The 18,432-nt window shown below is 38.2% G+C and overlaps 1 protein-coding gene across 1 annotated transcript in view; it reads right to left on the reverse strand.

Annotated features, from left to right (window-relative positions):
* Positions 1-18,166, reverse strand: part of ZCCHC24 (zinc finger CCHC-type containing 24) — a 99,856-nt gene extending 81,690 nt beyond the window's left edge. The window contains exon 1 of the mRNA XM_085312318.1: positions 17,741-18,166. Coding sequence (XP_085168444.1) covers positions 17,741-18,151 — 411 coding nt within the window. The 5' untranslated portion in view covers positions 18,152-18,166. The remainder of the gene's footprint in view (positions 1-17,740) is intronic.
* Positions 18,167-18,432: the final 266 nt, after the last annotated feature.

Consider the following 18,432-nt stretch of genomic DNA (forward strand, 5'->3'; position numbering starts at 1 on the left):
TACCCAGCATTTGGGAGAAAAAGCTATCTCCCATCTGATAATTTGTGTCATGATTACATACCTTATTTTCTATCTCCCAGAACATAATTTGTGTRTGTTTGTATTTTTGTATCTTTGAAGTAGCTACTTCCAGAACTGAAAACAGCATGCTGCTATGTAAAATTCTCCATGTGGTAATGCATTATGTTGTGTAAGGTCTAATCATTCTAACCATTTTAAGTCCAGTCACTGAGTTAGGTCCAGGTGATTTCTAACATGCTAAGAATAAGATCAGCCCTGTCAGTCTGCAGATCCCAGGTAGCAAAAAGAGTGCCACATAGCCATCATGGCTTTCCACACTCCATRAAACTGTTACTTATGACTAATACTTAGTTCAAAAGGCACTCCAAATTCTGCTTTATGTAGGTAGTATGGGCCCTCCCATACTACCTAGAAGACAGAGCTAGACTCTTCTCAGTGGTACCCAGTGACAGGACAACAGACAATGGGCACAAACCAAAATATAAGAAATTCCATTTAAACATTTTTACTGTGAAGGTAGTCAAACACTGGCACAAGTTGCTGAGAGAAGTTGTGGAGTGTCCATCCTTGGATATTCAAATATTCAAAACCTGACTGGACACRGTCCTGAGCAACTTGCTGTAAGTGACCCTGCATTGAGCAGGGGGCTTGGATGAGACAATCTCCAGAGGTCCCTTCCAACCTCAGTGACTCTGTGATTCTATAATTTAATATTCCATAGTCATGTGGAAGTTTTCATGCATGTACATGCATGTTGAAGAGTAATGAGGAGAGTAAAAATGCTATTTAAACTAGATAGTGAGGAAGTATTTACAAACACCAGGGAATTTTCAACTTTAAATATTTTTTTATGTGGATATGATGAAGACTCCATCTTTCAATTTATRTATAACAGCAGAAGTACACAAGACTAGACACTGGAGAGAACTATGGATGAACAATAAATCATATTATTTAAAGAACTACTGATTCTTTTTAAAGTAAATTGACTTCAGCCTTCTTCATTTTCTAGGAAAATTTGAGCAAACCCATTTCCTGGGTCAATATTCATAGAAAACAAATATCTCTATTTTCATTGTAAGGAACAGTATCTTGTGACATTGGTAGCCAGTCATGGTTAAGCAACAAACCTGAATGTTAGAATACTGGTAATCTAGCTGCATGCCAAAACTAGGTCAGACTGTTCAAAATCAAGTAACAAACACCCCCTCTCCAATTAGATCACAGATGAAAAGAAAAAAAAWTTGATTTCATATATTGTGTTCTGTAAGACAGATGTCTAGTTCTACTTCTATGAGCTCAATCTACATTAACAAACAAGGCTTAACTATGTGTAGTGGAGTACCAGTTCTGTACTCTGTGTAATGTTTATCTGGCCAGTCTCTGTAATTCATCCCAAAAGAAAAGTCAAGGAGGAGTTAAAAGAATAATCAGTGCCAAGAAGCTTTGTCTTCTGGAGATGTACAACMGGATACTTTTTACTGTGCCCAAATTTGCTTATTCATTCCAGAAAGCACTGTCTCAAGGGAGGAGGAATCGGCAATCATGGGCGTCTAAGAAGCAGTATGGAATACATCAATTTTACAAGAAGACAGTGAACATTTATTGCTGGATATCCAACTGCTGGCTGACAGTCTGACTTATGGAGTCCTGTTAAAGGGTACTATGAGTTTTTTCAAGAACTTCAGGTTCCTTTTCAAGGCCTGTATGTTTAACTCTTGGGGCTCACTGCACTTTGGCCTTGTTTCTTATTATAACTTAACCATTCAAAGTGAGCTATAAATGTCCACAGATGAAATCCCTATGTCTTATCATGCAAGGTGTGCTAAGCAACTAACCAAAGAGTTTTCTTGACACTAATGAATTAAATGACAGGCATTGGACATTAAAAAGAGAAAAATATAAAGAAAAAGGTTGAGTTTGGAAAAACTAGATAAGGCTTGTGTCTCAGGAAACCAAATACAAGGAATATGAGAGGTGCACTTTTGAAGCTCTGTGCTTTCCACTCCCTACTATGCCAGCTTCAGTGTGCCACATATCCATTCTTCAGCTTTAATTCTTCTATATCAACGAAAGGGACCTTGGAAAAGAGACTGAATGGATGAAACTCCTGAGCTTAGATATTCCAGAAAAGGAATGAGGGCTTTAACTGTGGCAGCTGGATAAGAAGGGGAATTGATTGGGCAAGAATCTCAAGAATGGAAGCAAGATAAAGAGAAGGTATGACAGGGTGCAGAGCATGGGGTCAGCAGGGTCAGAACCTCAGTGTGTTCCAATAATTCTGCTGGAGCAAGACAACAGCCTCTCTCTGAAGGCTGGCCATCAAAACTTGCTAATGGCTGTCTCCAGCTCCTACTGAAATGAGTAGGTCTTTTTCATAGGCACAAATGGGAGTTAAATTAGGTTCTTAGTGAAGTAACCTTAGAGTGATGCTATATGTTACCCACTCCAGTTATTTTTCAACAGCTGGCAGGCTTCAGGCAACAGCTGTCTTCTCACTTTTCACACTTCCCTGGTCTTATCTCTACCAGCTTCTGCTTTTGGCTCTTATCAGCCACCAAATGTATTAGGGGCTTGTCAGAGAGAACAGTATGGGGTAGAGAGAAAAGACATGATAAGAAATGTTTATGGAGAGAGATGCTTCCATGAGATACTGCTCTAGCTCCTAAGAAAGATGGGCAAGGTCTAATGGATTGCACCGAGGTAGTTTGTATCCTTCATTAAAAGAAACACTCTGTCTACCCTCCCCAAGCGCACTCACCAATTACACCTCTAYCACTAAACCTCTATCTAGAGTCTGTGCACTCTGATCCTATTGAATCTCTGTGTACAACCACCAGAGGAACTGGTAAAACAGCACAGGCTCTAATGTGGACTGCACGGGCTGCACATAGTTCTAACCATCCCTTGGCACAGATAATCACTAATGTGAACCAGCATTCAGCTAAGATCATCTCATGAATGATGAACACCTGGATGACCTGGGCAGAATACATGGCAGTGAACAAATATTTTGGTGTGCYTGTAGCTACTGTGCAGTTCCTTTCCTAAGAACGTATGTTCAATAGCTCAGTTCAGTCTAGCTGTAGAGAGCTCCTGGATTCCTTACTGGTTCTGAACAGCAGCATCCACAAGTCATTCTATCACCTCCTGATGGCCAGAAGATTCAGCTCCAACATAATAAGTATAACCAAGGGCTTTAACTGCCTTTGCTACCATCCTCTATGGAAAACAGTGCAACATTCACAGATGTGATGCCACAGCATTTCAAAACCTCGAAACTACAGAACCTGGCAGCACATCTCCTCAAAAAAACATTGTTCCAGGACTTCTGGATTAGAACTGATTAGGGTTAGCTGGTTCAGAGCAGAGGCAGAACTTGCCTAAGTCTGCAAGCACTGCTATTATGTTCTGGAAGATCCAAAACTGCTGAGAGAAGGTGTGCAGCTGACCACTCTGCTTTCTGGCAGAATGGAACTTTCTACTGGAAGAGCAGGATTCACAAACTGGCAAAACAGAGCTTCCCTGGGTTATGAGCTGAGCTGAGACAATTTTACAAGCTCCCGCAGGGATTAAATCTCAGAAGAAACTTTGTCCCTTTTCAAGTGCAAAGTACCTATATCTGACCTGATTTCTCTGATGTTTAAGGAAAACAGTTGCTAAACAGAAACACTGCTTTACAGACCCAACCCTGGGAAGAGAAGGAGAGAGCAAACCACAAAGGTATGTCTTGAGAATGCTCAGATTCTAAATTATATGAARCAGGTGCAGAACTGAACAGAGTAGAGAGTGACTGAGAGACTGCTTTCCTCTACTTCACTGTGGGGGCCATAAATCCACCATCCACAGATCTGGGAATTACTTGAGTATAAAAAAGTCTGCTGTAGCAATAGAGTTGGCAGAGCAACTCACAGTCAACTTTTTTTCCTATCTTGCCAATCTAGAGCAGTGTGGTTGTAGAAAGAGATACAAATGGATCTTTGCTGCTCTCAGTTATCAAATAAGCCCTTGGGGGGAACCATGGATTATAAGTGGTTCCACTATAGAAATCATCTCAGCTGACTCTTCAATATATGGGATATAAAAGTAGCATAAAAGCAACTTGTGTCTTTTATGCCAAAAATCAAATACAGATAAAATGAGGAAAGTCTGCTATGCCTCACAGCCTGTGAGGTCAAAGCATATGCTGATGCATCCTAATGTTATTGGAAGTACAGAAGACACCACTTTTATTTCAATTATTCACTTTTCTGAAATGTAACGGAATATTTTTTTGCGATAGTTGSATAAAATGCTCAAGTAAAATTGATTTTTGTTAAGTATTTCCCCTAAGAATGAAGCAATTTTTTCTTTTTTCCAATCTGCCACTCAGCTGAAATCCTTTGGTACAGAAATTTCTGGCCCTTCTTCTCAGGCCTAAGATGTGATAAATTCCAAAATTATGATAGATTCCAGAAATGAAAAACAGTAGRAAAAAAAAAGAAAAATCAAAGCTGCAGTTGCAGGGGGCTATGAAGGATCACAGGGTAACAAAAGACTAACGCTAGAATTCATCTTTCAGGCTTACTGAGTCTCTGTGTGTAGTGGAGTTCTCAGACTCACTCAGCCAAGGGCTAGGGTTAGTGTTCAGGAAACAAGACAGCCCTGAACTATGGCTGCTGGTGACTGGAAAGCAGCTGCCGAAGGAGACTGAGGGCTGCAAAATAAAATTCCCTTGAGGAATTCTTAGTCTGGGGAAGGACTGGACTGCTTTAATCGAAAACTTAGCACAGGTTTATGGTTAGGGTTAGGACTGGGAGAAAAAGAAAGCCTAGGGCTACGGTTGGATCTGGGCTGTAAAGGGACTGCCAAAGAAACTGAGGGCTGCAAAAAGAATTCACCTAGGAGGAATTTTTAGTCTTGGAACTGGCTTGGGCGCCTTGTGTACAGTTTAACCTAGGGTTAGGATTAGGTCTGAGGGTTGAGAGAGAGAGAAAGAAAGTCCAGAGCTAATTTTGGGAGGGCTGCAAATAATCCTCCAAAGTAAATTGATGTCAGAACTCTCCTCCCAAGCTCACTGAGTCTCTGGATGGATTGGGACCCTGCAACAGGAAAGCCAAGGACAAAAGCCTAAGCTGCCAATTTACTAATTCACTTCACATTGCTCTTTTACTTCTGACTCAGAATTGCCATTTGCGATGCTCAGTGTAATTTTCCAGGGTGCTGGCATCTTCTATAACCTGCATCACGTTCCAGCATTCCTTTCCAAAAGGAAATTCAGTAACAGTACTGAATTTGGGATATACTAGGCCTGTTTAAAGCTCACACTAACTGATAACATAACCACTTAATTTCTTCTCACTTTTCCGCTAAGAATCTTGACTTGCTATCAACATTACCTCAATCCCCTCCCCCTCTGCGCCCTGAAAACATACTGAAATCTAAAGTTTCAGCCATTCTAGGAATCTCTCTTGATTCTTTCTTTTCCAATCTCTGAGTAACCTGATCCACCAGATGGGTGGGAGAGCTTATTGTTTTTTTGTCTGACATCTGGATTTCATTAGCAGACTCATGCGTGCTGAATCAGGAATGGGAGCTCAGGAGAAAGCAGATGAGAGTTAAAATTATGTTACTTCTAAAAAAATTGCCCCATTCTCCCCTCCAAGTTTGCAAACAAACACAAAATGTGAGTCACACTTAGCTTAGCCATAAGCAGTACAGCCTTTATTAGCTGTACCAAATCATACCGATGTTGGATGTTGCACCTCAAGCAGCTACAGAGGAGATCATTGTATTATTTACTTATATATGACAATATTATAAAAAAAAAAGCCTTTCCAACAGTTTCACATTAACACCACCACTTTTCAAGTTTACAGTAGGAGTCTTCTGTCCCCTGTTTAAATGGATTCAGTATAGTACAAAAGAAAATAATTTCTCACAAACTGACCATAAAATTACATTTAAGACTTGCTCCTCAGGAGACTGCTGTTACTGCAGAACAGTAACAAGAGAATTTTGTAAAAGTTTAAAAGGCAGCAGCAGAAGTAATAGTGTTAGCGATGTCATAACAGTCACGGTATTGCTAATTACTATAGCTTTCATTACTGAATAATAGAATTATTAATATAAGCAGTACCTATCTGTCAGTCCTGTATTYGGTATTACGCTGACAACCCAGCGCCTTTGCACGATTGTTAGATCTTATCTTTTAGCTGAAGCTAATGGTTGCAAGGATGCAACATCTGTGTTCACAGCCCATCCTATTCCTCCTCTGCCCTCAACACACACCGAGCTGTGGCTCTCATGCCACCAGTGCCACAGTGCCCAGTCAGAGAGCCCGGTTTCCTAACGGCGCCATAGYAAAGGTGGAGAATGGAGGGGAGACTGGAAGCAGTATTTGCAATTTGGTCACACAGACAAAGAGACAAAATCTTTCAGTCAYGTTTCAGAAGATAAAATGGGTGCAGGATAATGAATCAAACAAAATTATAAAATAGCAAAAAGCTAAGAYGGCAAAAGTATTACACACACAGGAGAAAAGCTCAGGCCTACGTACTCCCCTGCAATCCTCTTGAGGAAACTTCATACATCATCAAAACAGGCCTCTGTCCTCTCCTCAAATCTTCAGCACACGCATTCAGTGTGCAGGTGTAACTGCTACATTTAGTCAGAGAATTGTCCACATTATGTCACACAGAACACGACTGCAGAGCATTCTCTCGTTAGCAGGACATTGATACAAACTTTTGGTCACCACTGCAAAAGTTGCTGGCGCATTCTAAAATCAGAGTAGTTACATGCATTTCACCTGTCACTGGCATATAACTGCCAGAGGATAGGAATGAAGCAGCAATGTTTTATGATGAATAACCATCTTGAAGGGAACCTGAAAAACACTGGGCCTGATTCTCCATTTTCACATACTTTGTGTAAACACTTTGACAGTGGCAAGTGGAGCATAAAATCCAATGCAACAGGAATGGCAGTGTTTTGTCCGCGTGTAATGGGTCACAGAGAACCAGGCCCAGACTCACCTGAAATTACAGGAGGAATTTTGGTGAGAAGAACATGATTCWTGGTAAAAGTAATGAAGATAATACCCCAGATTTAAGCCTTTTGCATTTCGCTCTAGTCTATCAAACCTTCTTAACCAAGACTTAAAGAATTCTTTTTTTAAGGAAGTGGCACGCTTGTGTTTTGATTTGAGAATACAAAATGCAGGCCTGCAATGACTATTTATAAAAGCTTTTTTTAAAAAAAACTATTTAAATCAATGTCTTCTTTTCCTCTTATTGATGAATCTTCTGACAAAGACTTTTGGTGCACAAGTTCTTTGAAATGAACCTTTCTCTCCCCCACATTTTTGCTTTTCTTTCTCTCATTTTCTCAACTGTGTAATAAGGCATTTAGGAGTAAGAATAACACAACCGTTAAATAAAACCATTTCAAAAACCATCTCTCTCCTCTCATGAATTCTTGCAMGGGTCACCTTTCCGCCTATGTAAAGTGCAGTGATGAAACACTCGTACGGCAGTGTTTGGGAGGGTGGATAGCTGAGTCTGTACTTGGATTGGGTATTCTTTGCTGCCAGATGGTGTAGTTACACTTGCTCAGGCGAAAGTATTGATTTTTAGCAGAGTTTTATCTATAGTTGTACACCTGCAACATGGGTTAAAATTAGAAATGGACTTGAAACTAGTACTTTSTATATGAAAACCTTGAACCTGGGAAATTTTCAGATTTACTCTGAACTCATGTCCAAAATTATAGCTTAAGACTAAGTCTAAATCTAGTCAAACCGTGCTCTTTCTTTGAAATATGAGAAAGGAGTTGTTTATTGGATTCAGTAGCACAGAAGATCTCAGAAGGTTCTGCTCTTTTCCTATGCACATTTATGTGCAGGCAGAGAAMGAATTAGAAACAGAGTATGGAGTATCTTGTAAAAAAATCAGTCTCAAATCTGAGGATGAGCTAGTAAGCAAGATGACTGCATCACCTCCAAAATGTCTGCTGTTATAGAAGTAGAAAGAAATAAAAAGAAAACCGACACTGTCCTTTCACAGGTATGCACTGAGCGGTGCTGCTGACTGAGCGGTCACCTTTTATGCCATCTGCTCTAGAATACTACTAATTTAAGGCTAAAACATGTGACTTTTACTATGTGAACATCAAATACAGTTGCATCAAAACATGCTCTTTCTGGGAAGGAGTAGTGACTGGGGAACTACTTTAATTATAGAGAGAGAGAGCCTCTTCAGGATTACAAACTTAATACTGAACAAGTCCTTGAATCTTAGCATCACTGCCAAGACTAAATGTTTTCTTCTCCAATATGTGCAATGACCTCTAAAACAATTTTAATCCCCAAATCTCCCTCTGTAAGCACAGGATTGCTGATTGTCAGTGAATTCAACTCATATAGAACACGATGTAGATGTTCCACTRCTGTTCCAAAAAGCATCACCCGGATAATTTCATCAGATTGCATGATGCCTCCTGAGCTTGATATATATGAAGCTGACATCTATGCATCAGTACAGAGTGAAGACTGGTGTTCCTGATCTATGCAATGTTCTTTCCTGCTTTTGACCAAACTCATGCAGCCAGTCCTCTCTCTGGAAGGATATATATAAAATCCTACAAGGCATAGATGAGCATCAGGTACCTGAATAACTCTGTTCACACCTGATAGTAGATCTGTTTTATAGCTATGATATAGGCCATACTAAAATACATAGGTTCCTTTTGCCTTTATTGACAAAAGCCAGATACAGTAATATAGCACCAGTGCCTGTGGTTGGACATCAAAAGGGAAATGGAAGAGGCTTAATCTACCTTTACTATCTTAATTTCTTGAGGGAGGTGAAGTAAMAGGAAGGAAAGGCAGGACTGATTGGTACATCTTGACAACAGGAGAAGGGCACTCCTGGAGTGGATTTGTGTCCTTGCAATCTACAGACTGTCCTGGGACAATCAGAAAAGTAAGGAAAAGTTAACTCCAGCTGCTAGCTGTTGCCAACAGAAATGGTTGCTCTGCCTTTGGTGTTTTGCTCTCACTCTTCACTGCTCTATTTGCCAGCTTCCTCCTCTGTACAGTACAGTAAAAGGAAAAGGGAGGAAGAGACAAGTCAGTTCATTTCCCTGACAATCACTTTCTCCGCAACAACCATAGGATGTCCCATTTATCTGACATCATCCCAGCTTCTACTCAGACTTTGTTGGCCTTCTTTAATTATGCATGAGATTATCAGAAAACGGAAATTTCATTTGTGAGAAATTGGGAAATGAGAGGAAGGAAAGCTGAAATAATGATAGATTGGGTAGATGTGAAAAAATTCAGAATTTCAAACTGGAAATTCCAAAATATAAATGCTCATTTAAGCAAATGAAACTTATGAAACATTGCTAAACAAATAATGTTTCTTCTGCTGTAGATGCCACTTAAAATTCTTCTTTCTGCTTTTCAGTAAAACATTTTGTTAAAATACATTTTTCCTGGAGAAAATCTCTTTTGAAAAAAGTGATTTGATTGACTTTCTAAATATAGGTTAAATGAAAACATATTTTTATGGAAAGTATTTGTGCATGAACATTTTGACCAATGYTATTTCCAAGGTTTAGGGGGTTTTCATATATTTTGTAATAAATGCCTATGCTTTCTTCAACTTCCATGTTTTAGCATTATTGTATTCTGCAGGAATATTTTATTTAAAAGCTTAAAAGGTCATCTAGCCCAASCTCCTGCTCAGAGCAGKCAACACTGAATTCAGATGAGGTTTCTTATGGCTTTGTCCAAACAGATCTTGAAAACTTCCAAGCACAGATGGAGATTCCACAACCTATACTTCATGCTAAACCAAAATACTCTGCTGAAGTGAGAAAACACGCTTCACTTCATCTTGCTATTACTACTTTGTTATCAGGGCGAATGAGGAATTTATAAACTAGAGTGGTTTTGACCTGGTAGCCCTTTCTCTACCTTATCTATAAATCAGCTTGTGGGAGAGCTGGAAACCAGACATTGCCTTCCCTCTTGAGGGGAATGTTTGCAGCATCGGTTTCCAAGCTAAGCACTTAATTATGGTTTATCAGGAGTTTTACTGCAAACAGCAAATACCAAACTGTTAGTAAATAGTGCTCAGATTTAGATCAGTGCAATAACTATGTTCAGTCTACTTCRAGGAAGCTGATAGAAGTCTTCTAGTGGCCTACATAGGATTTGGATCTGGTCTGCTGTGCCCAGTTTTAAAAATATAACTTGCATATGTCTAAGATAATTAGTTGTATTATTAACATGCAGATATACAACAGTAAAAAGCAGGTTTGGGAGACACTTTGGGARGTTCTCCCACTTGTCTCAAGACAGAACTACTTATCACCTGTGAAAATCCTAATGCATGTTTATCTAGCCTATTCTGAAAGAAATGATCCTCAGCCTTCCTAGGCAGTTTATTTCAATGCCTCATGGTACATACTGTTAGAAAGAGCATTCTAACCTTTCTTGAGACAGTTTAAGTCCAGGACTCTGAACTCATTAGCTGTCGATCTGGAAAATACATTGTGGCCTTCGTGCRGAGTTTTATATATGCTTGAAAATTGTCAATATGTCTTTCCGGGGAGGAAACTACATCCATCTTCTTAAGAAGTCATGTTTCAGAGCACTCTAATCCATCTCGCTTCACTTTGGTCTTCCCTGAATTACTGAACTCAAACTGGATACTGCTGAGGCTTTACCAGTGCTGTTTCAGCAAACGAGTATGCTCATTCATTGAGTATAAATGCCAGGTATCTATGAGAGTCTATATTTACACAACATTCTTTTCCTGATACCAACTTTTTTCCTCACCTCATTTAATTGTTTGTCAGTGGGCAACAGACATGAACTTATTTAGATCACAAATAAGCAAATAAAATTCAAAAGTAAACAAAAAGAAGTCTGAAACATCAATGAAATGAACCCAAAGTCTGTGGTGAGTGATCCTCCAATACCAATCACATAGTCTATGGACAACTATTGCACAGAGCCCTAAGATTCCATTCTAAGGTCACTGCAAAGACCAAGTAAACATGGTCTCTTATATTATTTGCCTTTATAATATTTGTTTACATCCCATTTCCCACAGCAAAATAACTTGAACTTATATCAGTAACAAGGACTGTACCATAGTTACAATGGTTTAGTGATGGCTCATAAAGAAGAGTTTGGTTTTGGCTAGTCTTGTGGACTTTTGGGAAGCCTTATGTAAAGTAAGTGTCCTAGAGAGGAAAGGGTCAGCAACAGTTCACTAGGTATCTCTGTTTCCTTTTACACTTTCTAATTTCTTTTATCCTGATATGTTAGAGTTCAGTATCTTCTTTCTAATAGATTGTCAGACAACTGGATGTAAATGCTACATTGATAGTCAMAGTTCTAAAATTGGTATTTGGGAGCATGCTCTCAAAGCAGGGCTGCTTGGATCTCCTCTGCTCACATACAACCATCCAAGTTACTTGCTGCTCTGATAAATGGTTTAGAAGAATGACACRCATAGGTTATTCACAATTTCCAAAACAGAAAGCAACGGATAGTTTTTGATGTTTCAGACTTAAGTAGCTTAAATTTCAAGAGACAAAATGAATGTTACAAAATTAAATCTCTTCATACTTTTGTTACAAGACTTCTGCAAGTGTTGCACAACAATTGTGTATAGTGCAGATTAATCAGCTTTTCTGCCTTGAAATAGAGGCATACGGGTCCCTGTCAGCAACAGTCTTATTCAAATCAGTGGTACTGTACCAGAGATGATCYGAGAAAATACATCCAGCTAATCTCACAAACTCTGAGAAACTTGTTAGGGTTAAGCTCAAGCATATGAGAAAAAGTAAAAATAATCTGTAATAAATTTTGAGGTATATTTGAAAACATAAAGTTGTCAAAGTGACTGCATGTGGTAAACACTTCTTTAAAAAAACTTAGCCACGTCTAAATCATCTGTAATAATATTATGTCAGTTCAGAATGGAAAAATATGAATAAATGATAGTAATATGTTGTGTATAAACAGTAACACTAAGAGCCTCAAACTGTTTCAGTATGTCATAATGTGGCAGTTAGTGTGTGTATAGGTGTTTACAAAATCAACACCTGAGCATTATAACTTCTATAGAGATCCATGTAGGTGAAGGAATGTATGCTCTGCTAAAGGGGTTAAGGTTTCAAACTATATTTTAAAGGTACAGAACTGAGGGGCTAGAGATAAATGTATTTGTTTTCTGTAATACCTCATATAGTTTGAAAACAAATGCATATAGTGCAGATSAATAGCTCTTTCTGCCTTGTAATAGAGGCATACCAGTCCCTCTCAGGAACAGTCTTATTCAGATCAGTAGTACTGTACCACAGATGAATTTAGCTGCTGTTATCTTTTGGTATACATCTCATATTACCGCTATATGTGGAAYACTGATTCTGGTGATTCAAATACCATTTTACTCGTAGCAGGCATTGCACTGCCTGAATTCTATTATTTTTCAACCCTCTGAGCTAATAGAACCGAAGCATAAGCAATCCAAATCTGTACAGCAGTGTATCAAATGCCCACAACTATACTCTTACGAAAAACTATGGTGAAACCTGCAGAATTGCACCATATACTGTTTCAGAATTGTATGAGAGTGTATAGCTGACTCCTCATCCTATCAATGCATAAGAATACTGATACTTCACTCAGTTCACTGGAAGAAAAGTTGTGTTTATTTGGAAGCCTCACCAGTCTTTCAAAAGACCACTGTTATATGTAGCAACTGTCAGAAATCATTATTTTCAGAGTCAATTTTAAGATTTTGCAAAGTCYGTGCAAAATCCTATAATTTCAGAGCATTCTGAAATGTTATCTTTCACTTAAAAAGAAAAATACATTTCAAGAGGCTKGTGTTTGTTTTGCTTTTTTAAATTAGTATCTCTCCATCACAAACCAGCAAGGTAAAACCTTTCCATTATCTTTGTAAAGGTGATAGATTCTTCATCATTGCCATCTTAGCCAGCGTTTGGTATCTGCAGAAAGCACAGCAGCAGATCCCTTGAATTTTGAGGACATTTGAGATCCCTTCTTGTGCTCTTCTTAGTCATACGGCACAAGAAAAATCAGATTACTGCTTCAGGCACGTGAGCCACTGCCATCTCCTAGCCAACTAGCTGCCTGTTGAACCAGCTCGGCTGCCGAAGAGCTGCTCTATTTGACCGCAGGGAGGGACAGCTCCAGGGCAGCGTGATCTCGCAGACCAAGCTGTGAACTAAGAACAAAGGACTAAACTGTGCTTGACACTGATTTCTTCCACATCCTGTAGAAAGCCACAAAAGCAAATCTAGCCAAATGCAAGCAGCTACAGGAACTACTTGCTACTCTCATTGACTTGAACATGTGTTCTCAAGCTACTTTTACAGGATCTGATTCAAAGGTCACTGCTGGCAATGGAAAGGCTCCCGTTGTTGGCCTCAGTAAAATGGATCATGCCCGTATATTTCATTCACAGGTCAAAAAATACTAAGCAAAGTGAGGCTAATATCATTTCCTATTACATTTGTACCTGTGGTACTATGTATGTATTTCCATGAGCATGCACACGCGTGTTCCTCTAAGAGCATAATGTAAAATTGGGAAATACATTAAGTAACAGTTTTATACCTCCCCGGGGCTGCACTAAATAGTTGTAGTGCACGAGGGATCCAACAGCAAAACTATGGTATTTTGTTTCACAGTGTTTCCATCACGCGACAGTTCCTTGCCTGTGTAGAAATTTACACTAACTGTCAGGAAGATCTTTTCTGAGATCTTGGTGCTGATGCAAGTTTTGGGACAGTCTCCTTGTCCAGCATGAAAAACAACATAGCTGGAGCCATGGCTTTTTGGAGTGACTAGCCCTGCAYATGTTGTTATAAAAGGACTCACAAGACCTTGGATAAGATTAGGACAGAGAGTCAAATAGATGGAACTGGTGCTTGGCAGAAACACGAGGTACAGCAATTTGACTGGAAATTTTGAATACAGGGATGCTTTGCTGGAGCTCTGAGCTTGGACACTACCAGTACAAACTTTGTTGCTGCCTTTGCCTTGAATCCATTACTGCCTAAATCAACAAGAGGAAGAACATATGTAATAATCACTGCCTAGGAGCTGTGCCCACGTATTTCTTTTCCAACATGGATTTTGAACCATGCAAATGGTTCAGTCACTTACCAGCTTCTCAAAACTAGAGCTAGGTGTCTTATCCACAAATGTCCACATATACTTTATCTAACACAACGCACCCCAGTATCAGGCACTTTGTGCATAGTATATCTATATGATAGTGTCATATATGGATTCCAGGTCTATATTTTGAGTGGTGACATCACAGAAGAGTTGTAAAGTCAGTAACATTTTTATATTGTAAAACAGTAACATTCATTTTGTGTGGGCCTTACGTAATACAGAAGAACCCAATGTTCGTATTTTGTAGGTTTTAAAAATACCAGGTGCAGTGATAACAATGGGTTAAAAGAGACAGTATACATTTTTAGAAAGGTCATGTATGAAATTCTACATCTGCTAGACAAATAAATGTCATAAAGAATCATATACCATAATTATTACTTGTCCAGACCTCACGGTTATTTGTCCTGGCACAGGGAAGGGAAACCTGTAGTTACAATACATATGTGAGATGCAGACTGGCACAGTACCTTGAAGTATAAAAGAAGTACACAGAGTTTTGGCAAATCTTTATATGTGTATGTATGTGCATATGTTAAGCACCTAACTGTCCATAAACAATAAGATAATAAAAATACTTTCATTGCTTGTTATTTAAAAAGAGAAGAAAAGGTATATGTGACGGCAATGTCAGTGACAATTTAAGAGACAGAGTATTAAGTTTAAGAACACTGATTTTGACATTAATCCTCTAATCATTCTTCAGTTCATTCAAGTCAATTAGAGTTTTGCACACTAGAGATGTGAGAAGAGAAAGATGGTAACATCTAAACTACTGAAACTCAAAAATTAGTTCAGATAAAATATAGATATACTCTAAAGAAGACACTACAGATAAAAAGTGCTGTGTTTTTATATGCATAATAATTGCAATGACATGAAGAAATCTGGGGTTCAGTTTCTGCAAATGTATGCAAATGTGATGAGCTCTAGTCATAACATTGCTATCATTTCTGGTAGTTTCTAAAACAGAAACCACACTGACTACCACTACAGAATGCACAAACTATTTAAAAGCTAATTAATTCCTACACTCTAAAAAAACAGAGGCTTGCAAAATCCCCCTTCAGTTTCCAAACAGATCATTTTGGATAGAACATCAAAAAAGTGCAGATACTTGAGGTATTGGAATACTAAAGCTTGTATTCTTTTATTTTTAATTTAATTTTCTAAAATATGATGCTCACTAAAGGTATAAATCTAAATAGATCCATATATTCTCATCAGTATGGTATGCCAGCAACTCTTAGAGCAACAGTAAAAGAATATATGTCTTCATAGTGTTTATAACAAGCAGAATAAGGGAGAATAAAATGTCTAAAAGTTATTATGCAATTTATTTGTTATGTGGAAAAAGACTGTATAAAGTACTATTTCAAAATCTGTTTCTTATGAAAGAAGAAAATCTGACTCAATTAGTCCTACAGAATGAATGCTGAGAGAGGATATGATTGCACTCTATAAATACATCCTGAGATAAACACCATAGAGGGAATGAGCTATTTCAGTGCMGGACAATGTTGGCATGAGAACAAATGAATATAAAGTAGCTGCAAGTTACATTTATCCTGGAAATTGGAATATTTCTAATTATCAGAGGACTTAAGTTCTGGAAAGAGCTTTCCGTAATGACAGCAGTGAAAGCAAAATACTGAAATGCTTTTCAACTAGAACTTCATCAGTTTCTGAAAGGACTGTATGATATAGCTGCCTATAATTGTAGAGGACTGGGTACAAYGAACAAGCAGATGCCTTCCAGTCCTGTATTTCTTTGCTGATTAGTTACTAGCTTATAAGCCAGCCATAAAGTATGCTCTGTAGGTATACTCTTTTTATTTCCTGGTTCTCAAGGAAATTGAAGACCCTRCTGGTGAAATCATAACTTGTGTGTAAAAATTACACAGGATGTACAATGTGTAAGTAAATTAATCTTCCTATATCAACTTCAGTTTTTTTTTTTTCCCTAAACTTTTGTGGGTATGTCTTTAATTTTCATTAATTGTTCTTTAACATCCAGTGCCGTAAACTGTAAAAGTACCTGCAAAACAAAGCATGTCTGCTCCAGGACTATGGATGCATTCACCTGGGACCATCTGTGCAAGCTGCATCTCAGTATGTATTGATCATTAAGGAACCTGTTGCATTCATTTGATTTTTACCAGCACCGCACTGTCAYCTCACACATTTCAGCACTGTATTTTACTGTGAGGCATATTTAGTAGTTCTAATCCCCTTGTTAAGTAATGTATGCTACTACATGATTCTACGTTTGTTTGCTCTAACACGCTAAACAAAATGCATTAAACACTGAAGTATACAAACCAGAGAATTTTTATTCTTCTAGTAAGGAGAACCTTGTATTTTTTTCCAAACAGAAAACTGTTTTACTCAACATAATGAAAAGTAAAAATATTTTCAAGTGCCACACTTAAGTCTGCAAAATATACTTATGTCCCACAGCTTCCATTAAAAATAATAAAAGCTAAACTCCATGAAGAAAAATGCTTAGTCTATACTTAACAGTGGTAGGAATGCACTCAGTTAAAACTCATCTGACATTAGACTTGATTTCACGCTGACCTTGCTCAGCTGGCAAGTTCTCTGCTGTCTGTGTTTTGTTTTTTATATGTCTGACATCCTGAAGTGCACAAGTTCTAGTTAGTTCTATGCAGATTTATTTTCCTGAAAATCACATATTAAGAGGGTAGGAGGTTAAAATGATACAGAAGTAGCATGCACATTTGTATTTCTAGAATACTACTGGCACTTTCTTTTCCCTGGGACTCTATATAGAATACAGTTGGAGCTGTGAAACTTTAAGGCAGCAGCACAACTGCATCCTGCTGAAACTTGAGAGGATGGAGAAACCTTGTACACTGTGCCTTGGATCTTCAGAAAAAAAAATGCACATTGGTAAGTGGTTTTAGTCACACTATTTTATACCTCTTTTCTAAGGAAACAAATATTGCCAGTTTTGCCACTACAAAAAAAGTTCTAGGAGTCCAAGACGACCACATCTTGCCAAATATAGCAAACTTCTATGAGACAAGGGATATTTTGCTTCAGATACGCTAGGAGCTTGTCTTATTGCAACACTAATTCAAAGCTCTCGTCCAATGTAGCAGTTTATTTTCCTTTAGCATATGTAACTTGTTATATTTTTTATTAAGTGCCATTGCCATAACTGACTATACAGTATGCTGCTTGAAAATGTATTTTACACAATCTCTGTAATGGAGAATTACATAGTAGCCATTTTTAGTTTCCAAAATTTACTTATTCATGTGCTTGGATGAATATTTTCTGTAATGCTCATTAGATGAATGAAATAGCAGATTTTTTCTGTCGGCATTGTGATAAAGAATAGATTAAAAGAATGCATGGCTAGTTTGGCATTTTGTCAKGGTATTTATTCAGTGCTACTCTAAAGAAATATCTGAGCAAAATTTTATGTTACTATATCAAGATTTTCATGAAGATTTTTCCAGAATACTGTGTATTCCTTACCTGTGGGCAGTCTTTGATGTAGTGTCCCTTGTTAAAGCAGAGATGGCACAGGTAATTAGGAGGTGGTCTCTTGCTGGGTTTTCTGGCTTCTGAAGAAAGGGATAGGTCAGAAAAATGCTCAGTGAGGGAGCTTAACCCATCCACTATGTTATTAAGAGAGCCATAAGGAGATGCACTCTTATACAGACTGCTGCTCAGAGCCTGCAAAAGAAAAGAAAAAATGTTAAATGAAACATAGTACTGTATAAAGATTGTTCTGAGACAGATCTGAGTAYAGAATGGATAAAAATAGCAGGAACAACTTAGGAATTTCTTCATTAAGAACATGGCTGCATATTCATATTTTGGGAGAGAAATACACAGGTCATTAATATTGAAGCTTCTTGAAGGTAGCRTGATGCAGCTGGTCATCCTATTGCTGAAGTAACTACTAAGCTTGCTATGGCTCACTCAGCCCAGCCTTCCATTAAGCAATGATTGCTTTCTTCTGTCCGATCATACCACAGTCGTGGCGTGGTTGGACTATGCCCGCAAAAAGCTGAAAGATCAAGCCACAAAAAGAAACATTTTTGTGTCCAAAGGTATTTACAGGAACAATACTAAAGTCAGAGAAAGGAAAAGAATACCAAGAAAAATGTAAAGTAATTTTTAATTTCCAATTTGGTCAGTGAGACAGTCAACACAGAGTTCAA

The sequence above is a fragment of the Rhea americana genome, unplaced genomic scaffold, assembly GCF_003343005.1.
Source record: "Rhea americana isolate MKP2758 unplaced genomic scaffold, rheAme1 scaffold_36, whole genome shotgun sequence".
Classification (NCBI taxonomy): domain Eukaryota; kingdom Metazoa; phylum Chordata; class Aves; order Rheiformes; family Rheidae; genus Rhea; species Rhea americana.